This window comes from Molothrus ater, chromosome Z (genome assembly GCF_012460135.2).
Source record: "Molothrus ater isolate BHLD 08-10-18 breed brown headed cowbird chromosome Z, BPBGC_Mater_1.1, whole genome shotgun sequence".
In the NCBI taxonomy this organism is placed as follows: domain Eukaryota; kingdom Metazoa; phylum Chordata; class Aves; order Passeriformes; family Icteridae; genus Molothrus; species Molothrus ater.
Window position 1 is genome coordinate 66590460 of NC_050511.2, and position 16515 is coordinate 66606974.

General features: G+C 38.0%; 1 protein-coding gene across 2 annotated transcripts in view; it reads left to right on the forward strand.

Moving 5' to 3' along the window:
* SLC12A2 (solute carrier family 12 member 2) overlaps nucleotides 1-16515 on the forward strand; it is a 54410-nt gene that overhangs the window by 7270 nt on the left and 30625 nt on the right. For both annotated transcript variants that reach the window (XM_036403037.1, XM_036403036.2), the window contains exons 2-6: nucleotides 9144-9263; nucleotides 10270-10345; nucleotides 10878-10973; nucleotides 12632-12771; nucleotides 13528-13638. In XM_036403037.1, the coding sequence (XP_036258930.1) occupies nucleotides 9144-9263; nucleotides 10270-10345; nucleotides 10878-10973; nucleotides 12632-12771; nucleotides 13528-13638 (543 nt within the window). The remainder of the gene's footprint in view (nucleotides 1-9143; nucleotides 9264-10269; nucleotides 10346-10877; nucleotides 10974-12631; nucleotides 12772-13527; nucleotides 13639-16515) is intronic.

Consider the following 16515-nt stretch of genomic DNA (forward strand, 5'->3'; position numbering starts at 1 on the left):
CAGGGCTGTGCTGTAGCTGCATTCAGAAGATGACATTCAAAATTCAGGTGGTACTTTTAAAGATTTTTTTAGGATTACTTCAATGGGCTCTTTAGTCTGTTGTAAGCCAACAGGTAAAATGTAATTTTTCAGGAACTTACTACATTGGAGCTAGACTTTTTATAGAAATGGGATGTTTTATTAGGGTTTTACTATTGCTGCTCCTGCTTTCTATTTCTTGAATAGAAAGTGCACCATGTTTTGCAGAAGTAGATGAAAACCAAAAGCTGTTAAGAGCAAGGATGCCTCAAATTAACCTTCGTTTTGGGGCGGAGATGACTTGTGTGCTGGTTTTGGCTGAGGTAGAGTTTATTTCCTTCCCAGTAGCTGGTGTGGGATTCTGTTTTGGATCTGTGCTGGACACAGGGTTGGTAATTCAGAAATGTTTTTCTTTTTGCTGGGCATGACCTGTACAAAGCCAAGGCCTTTCCTGCTCCTCGTCCTGTGGCCACACTGGTGAGGAGGCTGGGGGTGCATGGCAGGGGACACAACCAGGGCAGTGACCCAGATTGACCCAAGGGATGTTCCAGGGCAGGTGACAACATTCTCAGTATAAAAAGTGGGGGGGAGAAGGAGGAAGGGGACATTGGGAGTGACGCTGTTTTTCTTCCCAAGTCACCGAGATGTGATGGGACCCTGCTCTCCTGGAGGGGGCTGCCCAGCCATGGGAAGGAAGCAGGGCATTAATTCCTTGGTTTGCTTTGCTTCTGTGTGTGTGGCTTTTGCTTTCCCCGTTGAACTGTCTTCAACTCAACCTGTCAGTTTTTACCCTTTAGTTCTCTCCCCAGTCCTGCTGGTGGAAGAACGAGTGAGTGGCTGCTCGGGGCTGGGCTGCTGGAGTTAACCTGTGATGACTGGGAAACCTGATGTGTCCCAAACAACTTCTTGACAAGACTGAAATGGATTCTCTTTTGTACTTAATAGCAGAACATTGTATTTCTTGGACTACACTTGAGTATGCTAAGCCTCTCTGCAGGAGGCTTCCTAATTGGATTTACTTGAGCTCTTTTGCAATCAAGTGCTGCATCTGCTTCATTCTGGAGTGTATCAGGCTTCTGTGTTTCAGATACTCATGAAAACTACCCGTGTTCAGAGCATGGGATCCACTTTTCCTGTGAAGTGTGGTTACTCCTTCCAGGACAATGGATATCCAAAGGAATATTGCACTCAGTGCGCAGTAAGGAGTAATTACTTCTGTAGATCATTCAGAGTGCAGTGGTGGTTCTGGGAAGGGTCGTACACATCAGTGCAGAAACGAAGGTGCATTCTTGAGGTGTGGAGTAGACTGCGTGCATTTCTTTCCCTTGAACTGAAGGGGTTGGTTGCCCCTACACTTGTGCAGGAAGTCATGCCTCCTGCAGCTTTCTGTTAACCAGAACTGCAGGGAATTTGGGCTTTTTATGGGGGAAGTTTGGTTTTTTTGGCAGGAAGGCCTTATTTTAGCTACAAAATTTCTGATAGTGCCGACCATAAGCATTTGGATTTTCCCAAATGCAAAACTACTGAACAAAGGCCTTTTCTTGTTTGTTTCTAATTTTCATGATCAGCTTGCCCAGAATTTTCATACCCTCCTGTGCTTAGGAGGGATGTATGAATCAAGATGTAAAGATGTGGGGAAGTTTCCTTTATTTTGCAGAGTGCTCTCATTCTTTAATTAATGTTTATGCTATGGGGGAAAAGCAAATATTATTTATATTTCTGATAGGATACTGGTCTTGCATACTTGTAGAAGTCAGCAAGAATTTGCTGCTTTATCACATACCAAAACTGCTTCAGAGAGATGCAGCCTTCATGTAATAAGCTTAGAGATTTGTCAAGAAAACTGTGTTCAAGTAAGACATTAAATTAGTGCTAATCTTCATCAACAGATCTCTTTATTTGTAAGTATACCACCTTGAAAGAAAAGATTTACAACTAAGCTGAAATCAATTGCTTGAGTAAGTTTCCTGATTAAGTCTTGCTAACTTAGTTAATACATCATACTACATGGAAGAGCTAAGGGATGAGTGGATGATTATCCCTTTAAAAGAATTAAAGTAAAAATGGCTTTTTAAGTCATTATAGATACAATATATACGTGCACACACATAAAAAAAACCGCACTGTTTAATGTTTCTCTATTAAAAGCAGTGTGCAAGACAGAAATACAAGCTGATGGCAGAAGCACATAGCTAATCCTTCAGTTGACATGTTAATTGCAACTATAAATTTCTTCTGTTTAAAATTGCTCTGCTGCAATCACAGTACAACATTCTTTAATTTCAGCTTAAGATAACATTAATGTTCAGTTTGATGCAATCTCTTTTAAAATCTCTGGAAGTGGATGCCAAAGACATTTGCTACTGTATTTTAATGTATAATTGTAGAGAAGGTAATATAGTCAAAGCACTTAAGTTTTGGTCTCTTGGCTGCAAACCTACAAAGGATTTCCTTTGACTGAGGTGAGTAACCAGTGTTTGTAAGCTGTTCATGTTTGAATCCAAGGAATCCCGAGTTTTAAGAACTGTGTTTTTTCCGGGCAATTTATCTCCTGCTGTTCTAGGTAACTTCTGGATGCCATTTAATGGCTTAGTAGGCTTTTTAAAGTTATGACTGTAAAGACACCAGGGTGGGAATTAGGGCAGATTTGCTAATAGAATTTATAATTCATTCCTGTTTTATAACCCAAGTAGTAAAATACCTAATACGACTGCTGAAATTTCTAAACGGCTGTCAACAGCAATGACTAGTCACTGTTCCCTGATAGTATTAATTTTTTGAATTAGTTCTTTGAAGAAAGTGCTAAGAAGGTGTTAGGCAGACTGAGGTGTCTTGAACGTGCTGTGTTTTCCTTTCTGTGTGCTACCTGACTGGGTTTTCTTCCCCCCTGGGAGCAATGATGATCAGTCAAGCTTCCCATTAACTCCTGAAAAACCTGAGCCTCTGAATCTTTTTCGTTAGCTTGGTTAACTCTTTTTAACTAATAAATAAATAATCAGAAATCTGTCAATTGCTCCAGGTGTTCTCTGGAAGATACTGGCCTTTCTGAGTAGCAATTTCTAAGTGAGGGGTAACCCTGTCTTGAATACCAAAGATTCAGATTGTTACATCTTCTAGAATTTACACTTTCATTGCTCTGTCATCAGTATGAGGCCAGTTACAAGGCATTAGTTGAGAGTTGTTCTTAGCTTCCATACCTGTCGCCATCCTTCTTCCAGCAGAGCAGGACTAGTTTACAAAATACTGACCAGTCAGATTGTTCTTTAAGAGAATGTTACATAGAGTAAGATTTTTTAAAAGTCATTACCAGTGGTACTTCCTCCCTTTGGAGTTGTTTGTTTCCCTTACAGGAATAAAAACCACTTGAAAACTGTCAGACTTGGCAGAGCTGTTTTCCAAGTTTAGTGTTAAAAACTCACTGTGATTTGTAGTTTACGAGCAAAGTTAGAAATAATATCTCAGCCTCTCTTGAGAAGTGATTTCCTGAAAAAATGGTTGCAAGCAGTACTGGGTGTCACCAGCTTGAGTCAAAGACTGGTGAAAACTTCTATTCCCTCCTGTGTATTTAAGTACTGAAATACTCTGGAATCTCAGGCAACCAAACTCAAGGCTTTTCTTGATAAAGGACTTATCATAAGATTGTCTGGTGTCCCTGGGCAACAATATGATTAAAACCATTCTGTGGAGATTTAGGTGTTTTGGAAAGGAAGCTCAGTCCTCTTGATCTCTTTCACAACTGTGCAGATAAAAGCAGTAAAAGATAAACACAGCTTATCAAACTGACTTGTAGACAAAAAACTGGGAATTTTATGATTACAAACATTAACATGCTGCAAAAGTAATGTTTAAAGGACAGATACATTTGGTACGGCTTGGTGTCCTTCAGACAGCATTTTTATTATTAGCTTATTATTTATTCTTTATCAGACAGCATCACACTTGTACCAGTACAGACTGTTTTCAAAAGTTCTGTTATATAAGAGGTAAACACCATAGCAGCAGGATTATTCTATTATTCATAGTTATTCTATGCATGAAATACATTTAGCACTTCTAAAGTCTTTTATTCAGCTCCTTGGGAGTGTCACAGGTGGTGAGAGCTAGAGTCCAAAAGTTCATTTGCTCTTGAAAGGAAAAGATCTTTGGTGGTGTTTAAAAATCCTTTGAAGTGTTACTATCATTTGAGGCAAAATGTCTAGTAATTTTTATGTAACTTGGTAGCTTTCTTTATTCTGTCATTTTTACTATATCTGTGCTCTAGCTGAAGTATCCTTTAGTTAGGAAAGAAAAAAAAAACAAAGCAAATGTTTATAAGCTCCTTTTTAATGTATGTTTTGAACTGTGTTAATTCTGCAAAAATAGGTTTTGTAGCCATAGTCTTAATAGTGTGCAGGACTGGAGTTGGGATAGATGGGAGTATAATCCCTCCAAATAATGATTCTGCCTCTGAGACAGATGGTCAGCTGCATCTGGATCAATACATTTTACTGCTTCTTCCCTTCCACAAAATAAGGAGCATCTTAAAATGGCAATGACTACAAAATTGACCTTTGGGAGATGGAAACAAGAAATTGTGGTTGTAAGGGCTGGTGAACAGGTTGCAACAGAGTTGTGAACCACAGTGAAGGACTGCAGCAGATGTGTGAGAGCACGAAATTGTTCTGTCAGTTCTCTTTGGGCAAAGATGGTTCTCAGGGTAGCTCCCTTTATTTTTATTTTTTTTTCTGTTCTCAGTAAGCATGAGAGAGTTATGCTCATTATCAGAATATAGGTAGGTAATCAGAATAAAGTATTATATTATCAGGATACAGTATCAGAATTTAGAATGCAGCAGGGACAAAGCAATTTTAAGTGTCAGCAGCTTGACTAGATGGAGTGGAAGGCCATTTTTATGTTTCTTTGCAGAAGCTGCAGCTTGAAAGGATTACGCTCTTGATTTTTAGCATTGTGATAATATAAACTATTGAAACCAGCTTCAGTGCTGTGTCCTGCCAAGATGAGAAGAAGCTGCTTTTGTGAAGCCTTTCTAGGGAGATTGTGTGAGAAGAACCTCATATTATGTGGCATGTGCTAAATCTGTAGCTGGCTAAATGTGAGGAATGGGAAAAGCAGTCAAATGCTGTAGTCTGAGGTGCTTCTCTGGCCTCCTGTTTTTGCACAGGACTAATAACAGCAGGAGGGACTAGCTAAAGAAGTCAGTGACTGCTTGGAGCACACCAAATCAGGCAGTTCACAGTGACAGCAATCTGCCTGGAGATCCAGAAAATACTCTTACATACAAACTTGCTGGTGGTCCTGCCCTTTACTTGTGGCTTCCAAGTTGTGATTCTTGAAAAGAAACAAGACTTCATGTGTGTTTATTCTGGTATTACCTCATACGGTGCAACATAGCCCAAGTATGTTGCCATTAAGATGGGATTTAGATAAGTTCACCACAAAAAAAAAAAAAAAATTATGCTGCATGACTTATACCACTGTCAAGAACTCTTAAATAAAGCAGTTTTTACTGAACTTTTTGATGGACCAATGTATTATAGGCTGTTTGTGGCAAACCTCAGATCTCCTCTACCAAAATATCAAGTATTTTCTCATTACTAATCTATGTCTAATAGATGTGGAGGCTATTCACAGTTGTCACAAGTAACTTATTGTTATGATCCAACACTGGAGATGAAATAGTAGATTATCTGTGTAGGAGCAGAAATTAACTGTTTCTTCCCTGAAGTCCTGTCAGTGTGTGATAGAATTGTCAGCTTGTAAACATACCTTATTTTTCCCTTAACAATGCAAATGAGCACCATTACTATTTTTGGACTGATTATTTTGTTTTAAGAATTGTGTTAATAAGATTGTTTCTGGTCTGAAATGCTAAACCCCCTTTTCTTTCCCCTTTTGTTACACCCCCTCCAAATCCACAGTGTGTTAGTGTTTTTTACTGTTTATGAAGATCTTATCGTGCATGTATTGGCTGTTCTAAAATAGTGCTAGGGCAGTTTTTTCCATTCAGTGTCTGACTTGAGTAGAAGCATTGTTTCCTCATGAACACGAGCATGAAGAATACTACGCCTGCTTGATTTACAGCTGAGACCACAGTGGTTCTTTCTTAATATTGCCTTAGAGGGCTGAGCTTGGAGCCTTCTGGAGTGAAATTCCTTTGTGCCCACACTCTGTAATATCTGTTCTCAGTGCTGCTTTATTGGGCACCCACCAGCACTGATAACCAGGAATAACCTTTCAGTTATTACATTTTGCTTGTGCCTCAAAATATTTTCCTAAGAAATATTGCACAGTGTGGAGAGACGAGACATACAGAACAAAACTCGCCTGTGTTCACAGTGTGCAGTATCTTGGAGCTGATCTGGTAACTGATAACTCAGAATACCAGTTGTGACCCATTATCTATCTCCTCCCCAAACAGGCTATGGGCTTGTTGGGGCACTGCAGGAAAATGCGTAGCTGCCCCATGGTGGTTGAGGTTTTGGGGTGACCTTTGGGGGTCACATTGGTGATGCGTGCAGGCTTTACCAATACTTAGTCCACCATGCTCACATGATGAAGTATGTGATCCTTTCTTAGACCAGATAAAAAGATATTTCTCCACCATCTTACCAAACCTGAACTTGCAGCAAACAAGCTCCAAGCTTGTTCAAAAAAAAAAAAAAAAAAAAAAAAGGCATTAACCACTTCATTCGCATTTCAGTATTTTAAAGACATGAAGATAAAGATTCCTCCTACTGTTCCTTGATCCTCCCTGACCAGTCTTCTCAGAGAGCAATTTTTGTTTTTTCTTATTACAGACATGATGCGTGTTGTTGTAATAGCAGAAGATGTTATCTAATGTTGGCAAGTTTTTTTGGCCAAAGCTTAAAAATTGTTTAGATAATTTGGATATGACTTCTTTTATGTAATGGTTTAAAATAGAGTGTGTTCCAAGTATAATGTGGTGGTTTTCTGTGAGGAATTAGAATGGGTTTTATATGAACCAGTAATAAGTGGTCGTACTGTCTCATGCTTGATGGGAGGTTTTGGCATAGTGATGAACATGTTTATAATATGCCCCTTGTTTTAATGCATCTTTTTTCTCTCTGTTTCCTCCCCACTTCTGAAAGAAGTCATAAAGGGATACATTAATGCTTAGAGGAATTTTTATATTTTGTTCTGCACTTCTAAGCTATTGGAGCAGGGTAGGTGGTCAGCTCATCCTCTTCTGGCATGAACCTCAGGCTTGAGTAGATGTCTTCTTAGTTCTGGTTCAGGCAGGCCAGCATTTCTGAAATGTAGCAGCATTGTAATTCTCTTTTTGGTCCTCGCTGTTCTTCTTACCACTCTAAATGATTATGTGCCGCTACTTGATTTGGCTTGAGTGCCTGAATACAAATAATCAGCAATCAATAGATTCATCTGGTCAAAGGCTGTGCAAATCTCCCAAGAATTACAGCCATTAGTTCTATCCAGGAAAGCTGCAGTTCAGCAAACTGGGTACCTCCTGGTCAGGTTTCTACTTGTCCTCTGTTTAGTGTATATAATACATATACACACACACACACAAAAAATATTTTATATATATATAACACATAAGGTGTCTTTTTTTTTTTTTTTTTTAATTGTAATCTCTTCAGGAGGCAATATAATGTGCTCTTTAAGAGAGTAAACTGTTAAAGGTAATGATCTGGAAACTGATCATGATTCTGCATAACAGTGGAAGGCTTGTGCCTTACAGGATCACCAGATGTGCCTTACAGGATCACCAGATGTGCAGGTATATCTATTTCTATGAGAATTTCATAATTCCACATCAGTGAGAGAAGCACTGTAATGAATCTGTGCTACTGACCTTTGGATAAGGTTGACATAATCTGTTTTTAAAAATCTGGTTTGTGTGTTTACTGCTGATAATAAGAGCATATGGATGACACCCTTCATAACTGACAGGTTTAGAAATATTTCCTCTGAACCCTGTGCTAAGGATATATCTGGTACTAATGAATCAAGAGTAGAAAGAATTTGGTAAAATGCCTCACCCTAATCTTTATTAGTCTTTCCCTGCATATGCTTAGAAGCCTTATTTGTGTCCATTCTGTTTTGTGTCTTACTTAGCAAATCTGGGTTTTGCCCTTTACCTCATTGGGATTGAATCTCTAATTGTTCAAATGTTTTCTAAGCCCTGGGATGCAGGCTGCTTCACAGTGTGCTGCTTCAGCTGGTTTGTTGAATGTTGTTCAGGGTTTTTTTACTGTATCCATTCTTAATACTTGTTGCCTTGGATAAACTACTTAGAGCGCTTCTTGCTTTCTTACAGCAAGTGTAGGAAATGTTTGAGTTTAAATGTTCTGGTGCTTGCCTGGCTTGGCAAAACAAAATTGCCTATTAAGCAAGCATATATGTGTGTGTATACACATATATTTTCAATTTATGTTTAAAGTTGAGGTTTTCTGCATTTTTGAAGTTGAGAGTTGAATTGTAAATAAGAGACATAAGTTGGCCTTTGTCCGTGGGGCTGATGTTTTCTCTATCTGTGATCCTTCCCATTTAACTGGAGAGCAGTGTTTGGGAAGAGACTTCTCTTCCCTCCTTTTCCCTGAAATGCCGATCTCCCATCCTTCTTTGTGGCAGCATCACCTTACAAAGAGTAGTAGAATAGTTTGCAGGGAAATGAATAATTTATTTCCTGAAAAATTGATCAAATGACAGCTACATCTGAACAACAGGAAATGCTACAGCAGAGACAGTAACTTGTGGTAGAGCAGTCTGTGCTTTCAGATGAAGAAGTAAAATTTCTTGTGCATTTGAAATCTTCCAGCTCTTTTTCTACAGACCAGGTGTTTGACTTTTTTTAGGGATCTGGGGCTAATTCTTAATTATATTTACCACACTGGCTGTTAATGGTTTGCTCTTGTAAGTTTGTTTTACATTCCTTTAAATCCGAGATGTGCATCATGCAAGGGACATAAAGGAGCAATTCAAAACTTCTGCCATGTCTTTCTGTTTATTTTTCTGTTTACACAAGTAAGATGGGTTTTTTGTTTTTTGGTTTTTTTTGTTTTTTTTTTTAACAAGATTAGTTTCACATGCCCACTTTGCTCTGTCAGTCACCCAAAATACAAACTTTTTTTGTCTTTTCAAAGGAGCCCTTTGAGGATGGCTACGCAAATGGTGAGGAAGGCACACCAGCTGGGGATGCAGCTGCTGCTTACACACCTGACAGCAAAGGGGTAGTCAAGTTTGGCTGGATAAAAGGTGTGCTGGTAAGTTTGGTATATGGCTCTTCAGTTTTTTTACAGGTGCTGATCTATTCTTACAAATCTTTCCAACCACCTCCTTTGTTGACAGGCATTGTGATAGTATAGTATAAAGATTACGTGTATGAGAGGTGTGATAAATGCCATAATTTTATGAAGGATTGCTCCTATTTCAACTGAGTTTTAAGTCAATAAATACTTCAGGGCTTTAAGTTCTTAAGGGCTTATGGTTTCTTACCGCAGGTTTTAGGAGTTTTTACATTGCATGATTTCCAGGAAGGAAAAAGATACTGTAGTAGAAAAATGCATGCTGTACTTCTGTGGTCTGGAGAGGTTATCTCCTTTTTTGTAGGATTGATATATTACTCTTTAGGGAAGAGAGAGACCCAAGATCTGTTTTTAGTCTCCTGTCTTAATTCTGAACAAAGCAAACGATTTTTATTGAGACCTAAGAGTTGTAAATACTAGAATTAAAAAAAAAAAATGCACACCTCTCCATCCTGTTACTGTGCAGATGTGTTTTAAGATACAAAGGTTAGGGCTTTTGTTCTTTTAAGAAGAGTAAGTTATTTAGTAGGGTCCTGCTTTAGTGCATTTTTTTTTAGAGAGAGACAGGCTTGTAGGACATGCAAACTGGGGTTTTTGACCTCACAATCATTATAGACTTCTATCTTATTTTAAGTCATTTTTTCTGTAGTGTGACTTTTGGATCCTAAGGTTAGGGTCTAAATTATTATTATTGTTTGCTTATGGCATACTGCAGGTGTCAGATATTGAACTACTCTTAACTCTGTGTTTAAGGTAGTAACTTTTTAATCATATTTAAGTCCCCTTTTTTTTTTAACCAAACTTAAACTTTTATGATAACATCATATTCTTGTGAAATAATTTTAAAAGTGGTGAGGAAATGCAGCAAGATAATTTCAAGAACAGTAAAAACCGAAAGGAAGAATTAATGTAAATGACTGCAGATAAAAGAACTAATCCATGTTATATTTCTGCTTTATCCTAGGTACGATGTATGTTAAATATTTGGGGTGTGATGCTCTTCATCAGACTATCATGGATTGTAGGACAAGCTGGGATAGGTATGGATACTAATGCTGTAATTTTATTTCAGTGACTTTCAAATGTGACCCACTAGAGATGTTGATCCTGAGCTTTTACTTAAAACAGGAATAGGAAATTACCTTAATATTGCTAATTTTTATGGTAATTTATCTTATCAAAAACTTCAACCAGTTACTTAGACTTCTTCATTTAGGTACAAGGCAAGTATTTCAAAGTTGACATTTATAAATCTTCAGTGAACTGTAGAGATAAACTTTTGATCTCTAATTATTAAACCCTGCATGTGGACTGTGTAGTATATAAGCAGATCTTTTCAAAGGCTTAACCTAAGTGTTGGATTGATCTGTAGAATACAGCTCTTACCTTGCTGATTAAAGAGAATCTTTGCCCAATTTTATTTTTATCCTTACGGGGAAAGAGGAAGCCTTTTGCTTGAAAGTAAATTTGTGTTCTACTTGCAAGACTTGAGTATTTAAATGAAATTAAGTTGAAGGCTTGTACTCTTTAATACTGCAGGGCTTACAGTGTTTTCATCTCTTTTCCCAAAAGGTCTCTCTGTCTTGGTTATTGGAATGGCCACTGTTGTGACAACTATTACAGGACTGTCTACTTCAGCAATAGCCACAAATGGGTTTGTAAGAGGAGGTAATGCTATTTTCATGAAGTTTTTAAAGCTTTCCTCACTCTGGAGTGCACACTTGAATGTTGCTGAGGAGCAAAGCCTTCCTTGTGTCCCGTGTGTGATTAAACAGTCACGTAATTAACAAAAACTCAGTAGGGAGCCTACTAATTACATTTGAACTAGTACCTTGCTTTTGTGCTGAAAAAAAAAAATTATTGGTGTAAATTTTTGTAATACAAACACTTTTAAGGCTACATATCCAGCTATGAGTAGGATCTTAATATTCTCCTGAGCTGCACTGGTTGGTTAAGAGTGTCTTCATATGTGTTCATGTCCTGAAATAAACCTTCACCCAAGTAGCTCTCCAAACTCTGTTAGCTCCAGCTTTCCTGAGGGTGATGGTTTTCATTCTCTTCCATGGTTTATGTGGTGGTGTCAGCTGTTTTTGGAAATGGTTGGTGTCTCTGACACGATCTGCTTGCTTCATGACATTACCAGACTGCTACTAGGTGGTGGAATTAAAGTAGGAGGTTGTAAAACTATCTTCATTAAGATTAAGAATGAAGAGAAAAGCCTCACGATCACAAAGTAAACAGACTCAATGGGAAAAGTCAGCTATGAGTGTTAGCATTATGTCAAGCTTAGTTTCTGAATGCCCTTCTATTTTTTTAATTCTATTGTGTATATCAGGTTTTCCCATCTGTACAGGAGCTTCTTTTCTTTTTTTAAGTCACTCTTGAAAAATACTTCTTCATGAGAAAATTTGAAGTCCTGAATTGCAAGAACTGTAGAATTTCATAGGAACAATTGTTCCTATGAAAACGTTATATTACAATAAGATTTTTTTAATGCTACATAAGAAATACAGAGTATAGCCAAGCTGGGTACATATATAGGATTTCCACTTCTAAGAAGTCTAATGCAGTGAAATTAAGCATTTTCTGTTGCAGATTTTTAACATGCACTCAGTTATTTATTTCAGACTGGAGCTGGAGGATTTTGTTACTTCTAGAAAGCTTAACCTTAAGTTTGAGGAATAAGCCTTTGCTACATTTTCTAAACTTTACCTTCCTGTAATACTCCAGATACTCAGATTTTCATTTGTCATGTGGGATTTGTTGTTTTTGTCCAGCTCAAAAGTACAAAGAACAGGCTCTTGAGAGTCCCATTGGAGGGCAGAAAATTCATTTGACAGCAGAGCTTTTAGAAGCAGGTCTTGGAAGTTTGGAACTTTTGTGGGTTTATTGCAATCTGCTTTGCCAGTTCCTTAATCTTGACTGCACAAGTGAAACTGCTTTGAGCAGTTTGAAGTAAAAAGCCCAGCTATACTGCAGCTTGTGTTCTGCTGTTTTTTAACCATAGAACTGGTTGCATACCTAATATGCATTAATATGATGTGGTCCATCACTTATGGTTATTTCCACCTGGTCTCTTTTCCTAAGAACTTGAAATACATTGCTGAAACTTCAGCACATCTGTCCCTAAAATACTGAGTTAAGGGTTATTTTCTAATACATCAGGGAATGAAGAGTGAGTAGATTCTGGCTTGTAATGTTAATGTGTGTAAATGTTAAAGTGCTGATCACTGTCTGTTATAAGCTCTATCATGTAGAGGATTTTTTTTTGTTCATTTTGTAATTTGGTTTTGTTTTTGTTTTTGGTTTTTTTTTTTTTCTTTCAGGAGGAGCATATTACTTAATTTCCAGAAGTCTGGGGCCGGAGTTTGGTGGTGCCATAGGTCTGATTTTTGCATTTGCCAATGCTGTGGCAGTGGCAATGTATGTCGTTGGTTTTGCAGAGACTGTTGTCGAGTTACTCAAGGTACATGGAGGACAGTGCTTGTATTGATTATACTTTATCTATAAAGTTTTACACCTCATACAGAATGTTTAACTATATAAAGTGTATACTTTACATGTAAAGTTAAAGATTATACTTGGTTTTTGATTCATCTGATCATAAAACAGTGTGGCTTGGAAGAGACATTTCAAGGTCACCTAGTCCATCCCCCAACCAGGTAGAATTCAGAATGGTTTGAGTTGAAAGGGACCCTAAAGACCACCCAGTACCACCCCCTACCATGGACAGGGACACCTTTGACTATCCCAGGGTGCTCCAAGCCTCATCCAGCCTGGCCTTGGATACTTCCAAGGATCCAGGGGCAGCCCCAGCTTCTCTGGGCACCCTGTGCCAGGGCCTTCCCACCCTCACTGCAAAATATTTCTTTTTTTCCTTAAAACCATTACTCCTTGTTCTGTCACCACAAGCCCTATCCAAAAGTCTGTTCCCATCTTTCTTTTAAGCCCCCTTTAAATATTAAGTGATGGCAGTAAGGTCTCTCTGAGCTCCCTTTTCTCCAGGCTGAACAGCCTTTATCGTTTCCATTTGGAAGATTCATTGATTTAAAAACAAGGCAAAACCCAAATTACTTGTATCCTTAAAGAGAACTTAAAATCAGTAAATTTGTGGTGTGCAGGTTAACTACTAATAAATTATAGTGAATAGAATGCTGTTGTTTTAGGGAAGGCATTTACCTGATGAAGTACATGATTGTGTATTTTTTGTTTGTTTTGTTAGGAAAATGGAACATTGATGATCGATGAAATGAACGATATCAGAATCATAGGGGCTATCACAGTGGTTATACTGCTGGGCATTTCCATTGCAGGAATGGAGTGGGAAGCAAAAGTAAGGAACTCCCTTTTTTTTTTTTTTTTAATTCTCTGCTTCATAATTTTGATTCCATTTTTTGTACCTTAGCTTTCTGATTTATTTTTAGTGTATTCAGTATTGCATGATTGTGTGTTAGAAGTCAGTTAATTTTTATGCAGTAGCTCTTGGTCTGGCACTAGCATGTGCAGCTCTAAACAAAATCTTAAGATTTTTCAAATCTTAAACCACTTCACTGGAAGCTTAAGCATCTATGAGAACCTAAACTCCAGCATAATCCACTCTTAATGACATTGTCAAATAGATTAATGGTATTTCCCTCTTCTGGGCAGTTGCAGCACAAGAGAAGGTAAGAACTTCAGCATGGGAATTTTCCCTTACTGTGAACTTTAGGCAGGTTCTGAGGATGAAAAACACAGGGCTGGCTTCCCTTCTCTTTCATTCTCTTCTGGTTTGATTTTCACAGCCAGACAGTGGGATGCATTCACAGCATAGAGAAAAGGGTGTTGAATATTGGTGGTGATGATCTGTAGGAGGGAAAACCTCAGTCTTAGGTCAGCTCTGACTGAAGAGATCTTACCAGAGAAGCTCTTCTGCCTTACCAGTTTTCTGCTTGGCATTTTGAGGCACTGTAGCTTGCTCTCTGTTTCCTGCACCTTGTAGGCTTTTTATGAATATCTGTCCTTAATTTGCTCAAAAAAAAAAAAAAAAATGGAGGAGAGCCTCTCAGTGGGGCTTCATTCCCAACTTACATTTATATCACAATAGCTCCTATTTTCTTGACTGAGAGGCAGCTGAAGGAACCTCCTCATGAAGTGTTGTAAGTTTCTTGTGCTCCTTCATCAAGAAGATGATGCTATTTATAATAAAAATGAGAGGGGGTTTTTTATCATTGTTGCTTCCAAGAAATAGGGATCCTAGAAGAAGTGAGTGAAGATCGAGTGCATTGCTTAGATCTACTGGGGAGAAAAGAAACTTACAGAAATTGACTTGGGCATGAGCTTCTAAATTGAACTTCTGTAGAAACTGTTTACCTTTCTCAAGTAGCCCTTCAGTGTCTATAACTTGAATTTGTGATGCTCTCTATACACCCAACTGCAAACAGTGCTGACCTTCTTATTCTGAACTGTTTTGAGGGAATTATTGTTAATAATCCTCTGGGTGCTGCCACTTGAAGTCACAGGTAGTATCTTCATTTTGCTGCTTAGTATGAGCATTTATATAACAATAGTTTGCATGAAAATACCCCTCTTTAATGTTTCTACATCAAACCAGAAATGTGGTATTATGCAATTACTGCAGTGCCATCCTTATTTTAGAGGTAGCTTTCAAAAGTCCTGTTCTCAATGTAAAAGTCAAGACTTGGTTTCTCTGTCATGGAAGGAGGCAAGTGGGAGCAATGATTGGCCACTGAACCTATCAAACAAGCATTTCATGTGGGCTAACAGAACTCAGCGTAGCAAAGCACCAGTGTCTCCATCTTGATCTGTGGTGTTCTCCTGTGCCTTGGCCGTGTCTTAGAGAAAATGGAGCAGGGAAATCTATAATAATGCCTTTGAACCAGATGTAAAATCGAGGAGAGACTGTGGTTGATTCTAGGAAGTTTGCTTTAAAAAATGGCTTTTTATAGAGTTTGTGGTGTTTACTGCTCAGCTCCTTGTGTTGAAGTCTTAGAAGCCCATTCTTTCAGATTTTAGAATTTGAGTAAGATACTCTCAGCATACATCCCTAGCTTCAGGGAGAAGCCTGGTTAGTTACTGGAAAACTCCACTTGTGGCAATTGCTCTGTGGTAACTTCATGTGTTTATGTTTCTGTCTTACAGAAGACTTCTGTAAGCACCCAGCTGTATCCTCACACCTTTCACCTATTTTTGAGGCTTTACAAAGATTTAAATAAATAAGGGCACAAACTGTTTTCCTTCAGGTGGACTTTTAAATCTGCTCCAGCCCATTTTGCTGTGTTTATCACTGTCCCACCCTGTTTTCCTGAGAGGCTGTGTGAACTGAAAACTTTGTTTTGTAGGCATGAACAATGCCACAGTGATACTGCATATTAACTCCTGATCCTAGGCCTGAAAAAGGTCTGTGAATAGCTTTCCCCAAGCTACTGGCATTCTTTCTAAGGAATGAAACCACCCAAAAGATAACAGCAGTGGGATTGCTTATTTAAATGGAGGACCTGAACCATCCTTACAGTACCTAGATTTATCTTTGTACACACTTTAGAGGTGTGGGATGGTTTAAAGTACTTCTTGTTCAACTTGTAGGGTTTATAATAGTTCTGCAGAAAAGTGACTAAAAATCTAGGTTGTAATAAAAGAAGTGTCAAAATTAGGAATTAACAATTAATGGTTGCAGTTTGCAGTTTAATATCCTTAGTAAGGATTGAGAACATGAGAATGTAGCAAAGTAAACTATTTCCTTGCATAAAATAGGAAACAAGAGCTGTTTCATTCTGGATGTATTAAAATTTTTAGAAAATACCACATACTAAAAGATAAGACAAAGGATGACCATGGCTAATAAAGTAGTAGCATTTGTGTTGCATTTGGCCATTTTCATGTAAATTTCTTGAATCTCCTCATGCATTCCTTCTGGAAGGCTTATATATAGAGAAATTAGTTCTTTTAAGCATTTTGTGTCTAGAAGTATAATTTGAGGCATTTAGTAATAATAAACCTTTTGGATTAGGCATAAAACTTGGAAATTATTCCTATTTCATAATTAAAAATCCTTGTACAAGTTCTCTCCAGCTTTCCTCATTTTTTTGCAGAGAACACGCTGAGAAGGTGAAGCTGAATTTGGAATCAAGTAAACATTTACATTTTATAGCACAGCACTTGATACTATGAAAAGAACAAGTTCTCCTGTCTGACAGCAGTCATTGTGTTTCAG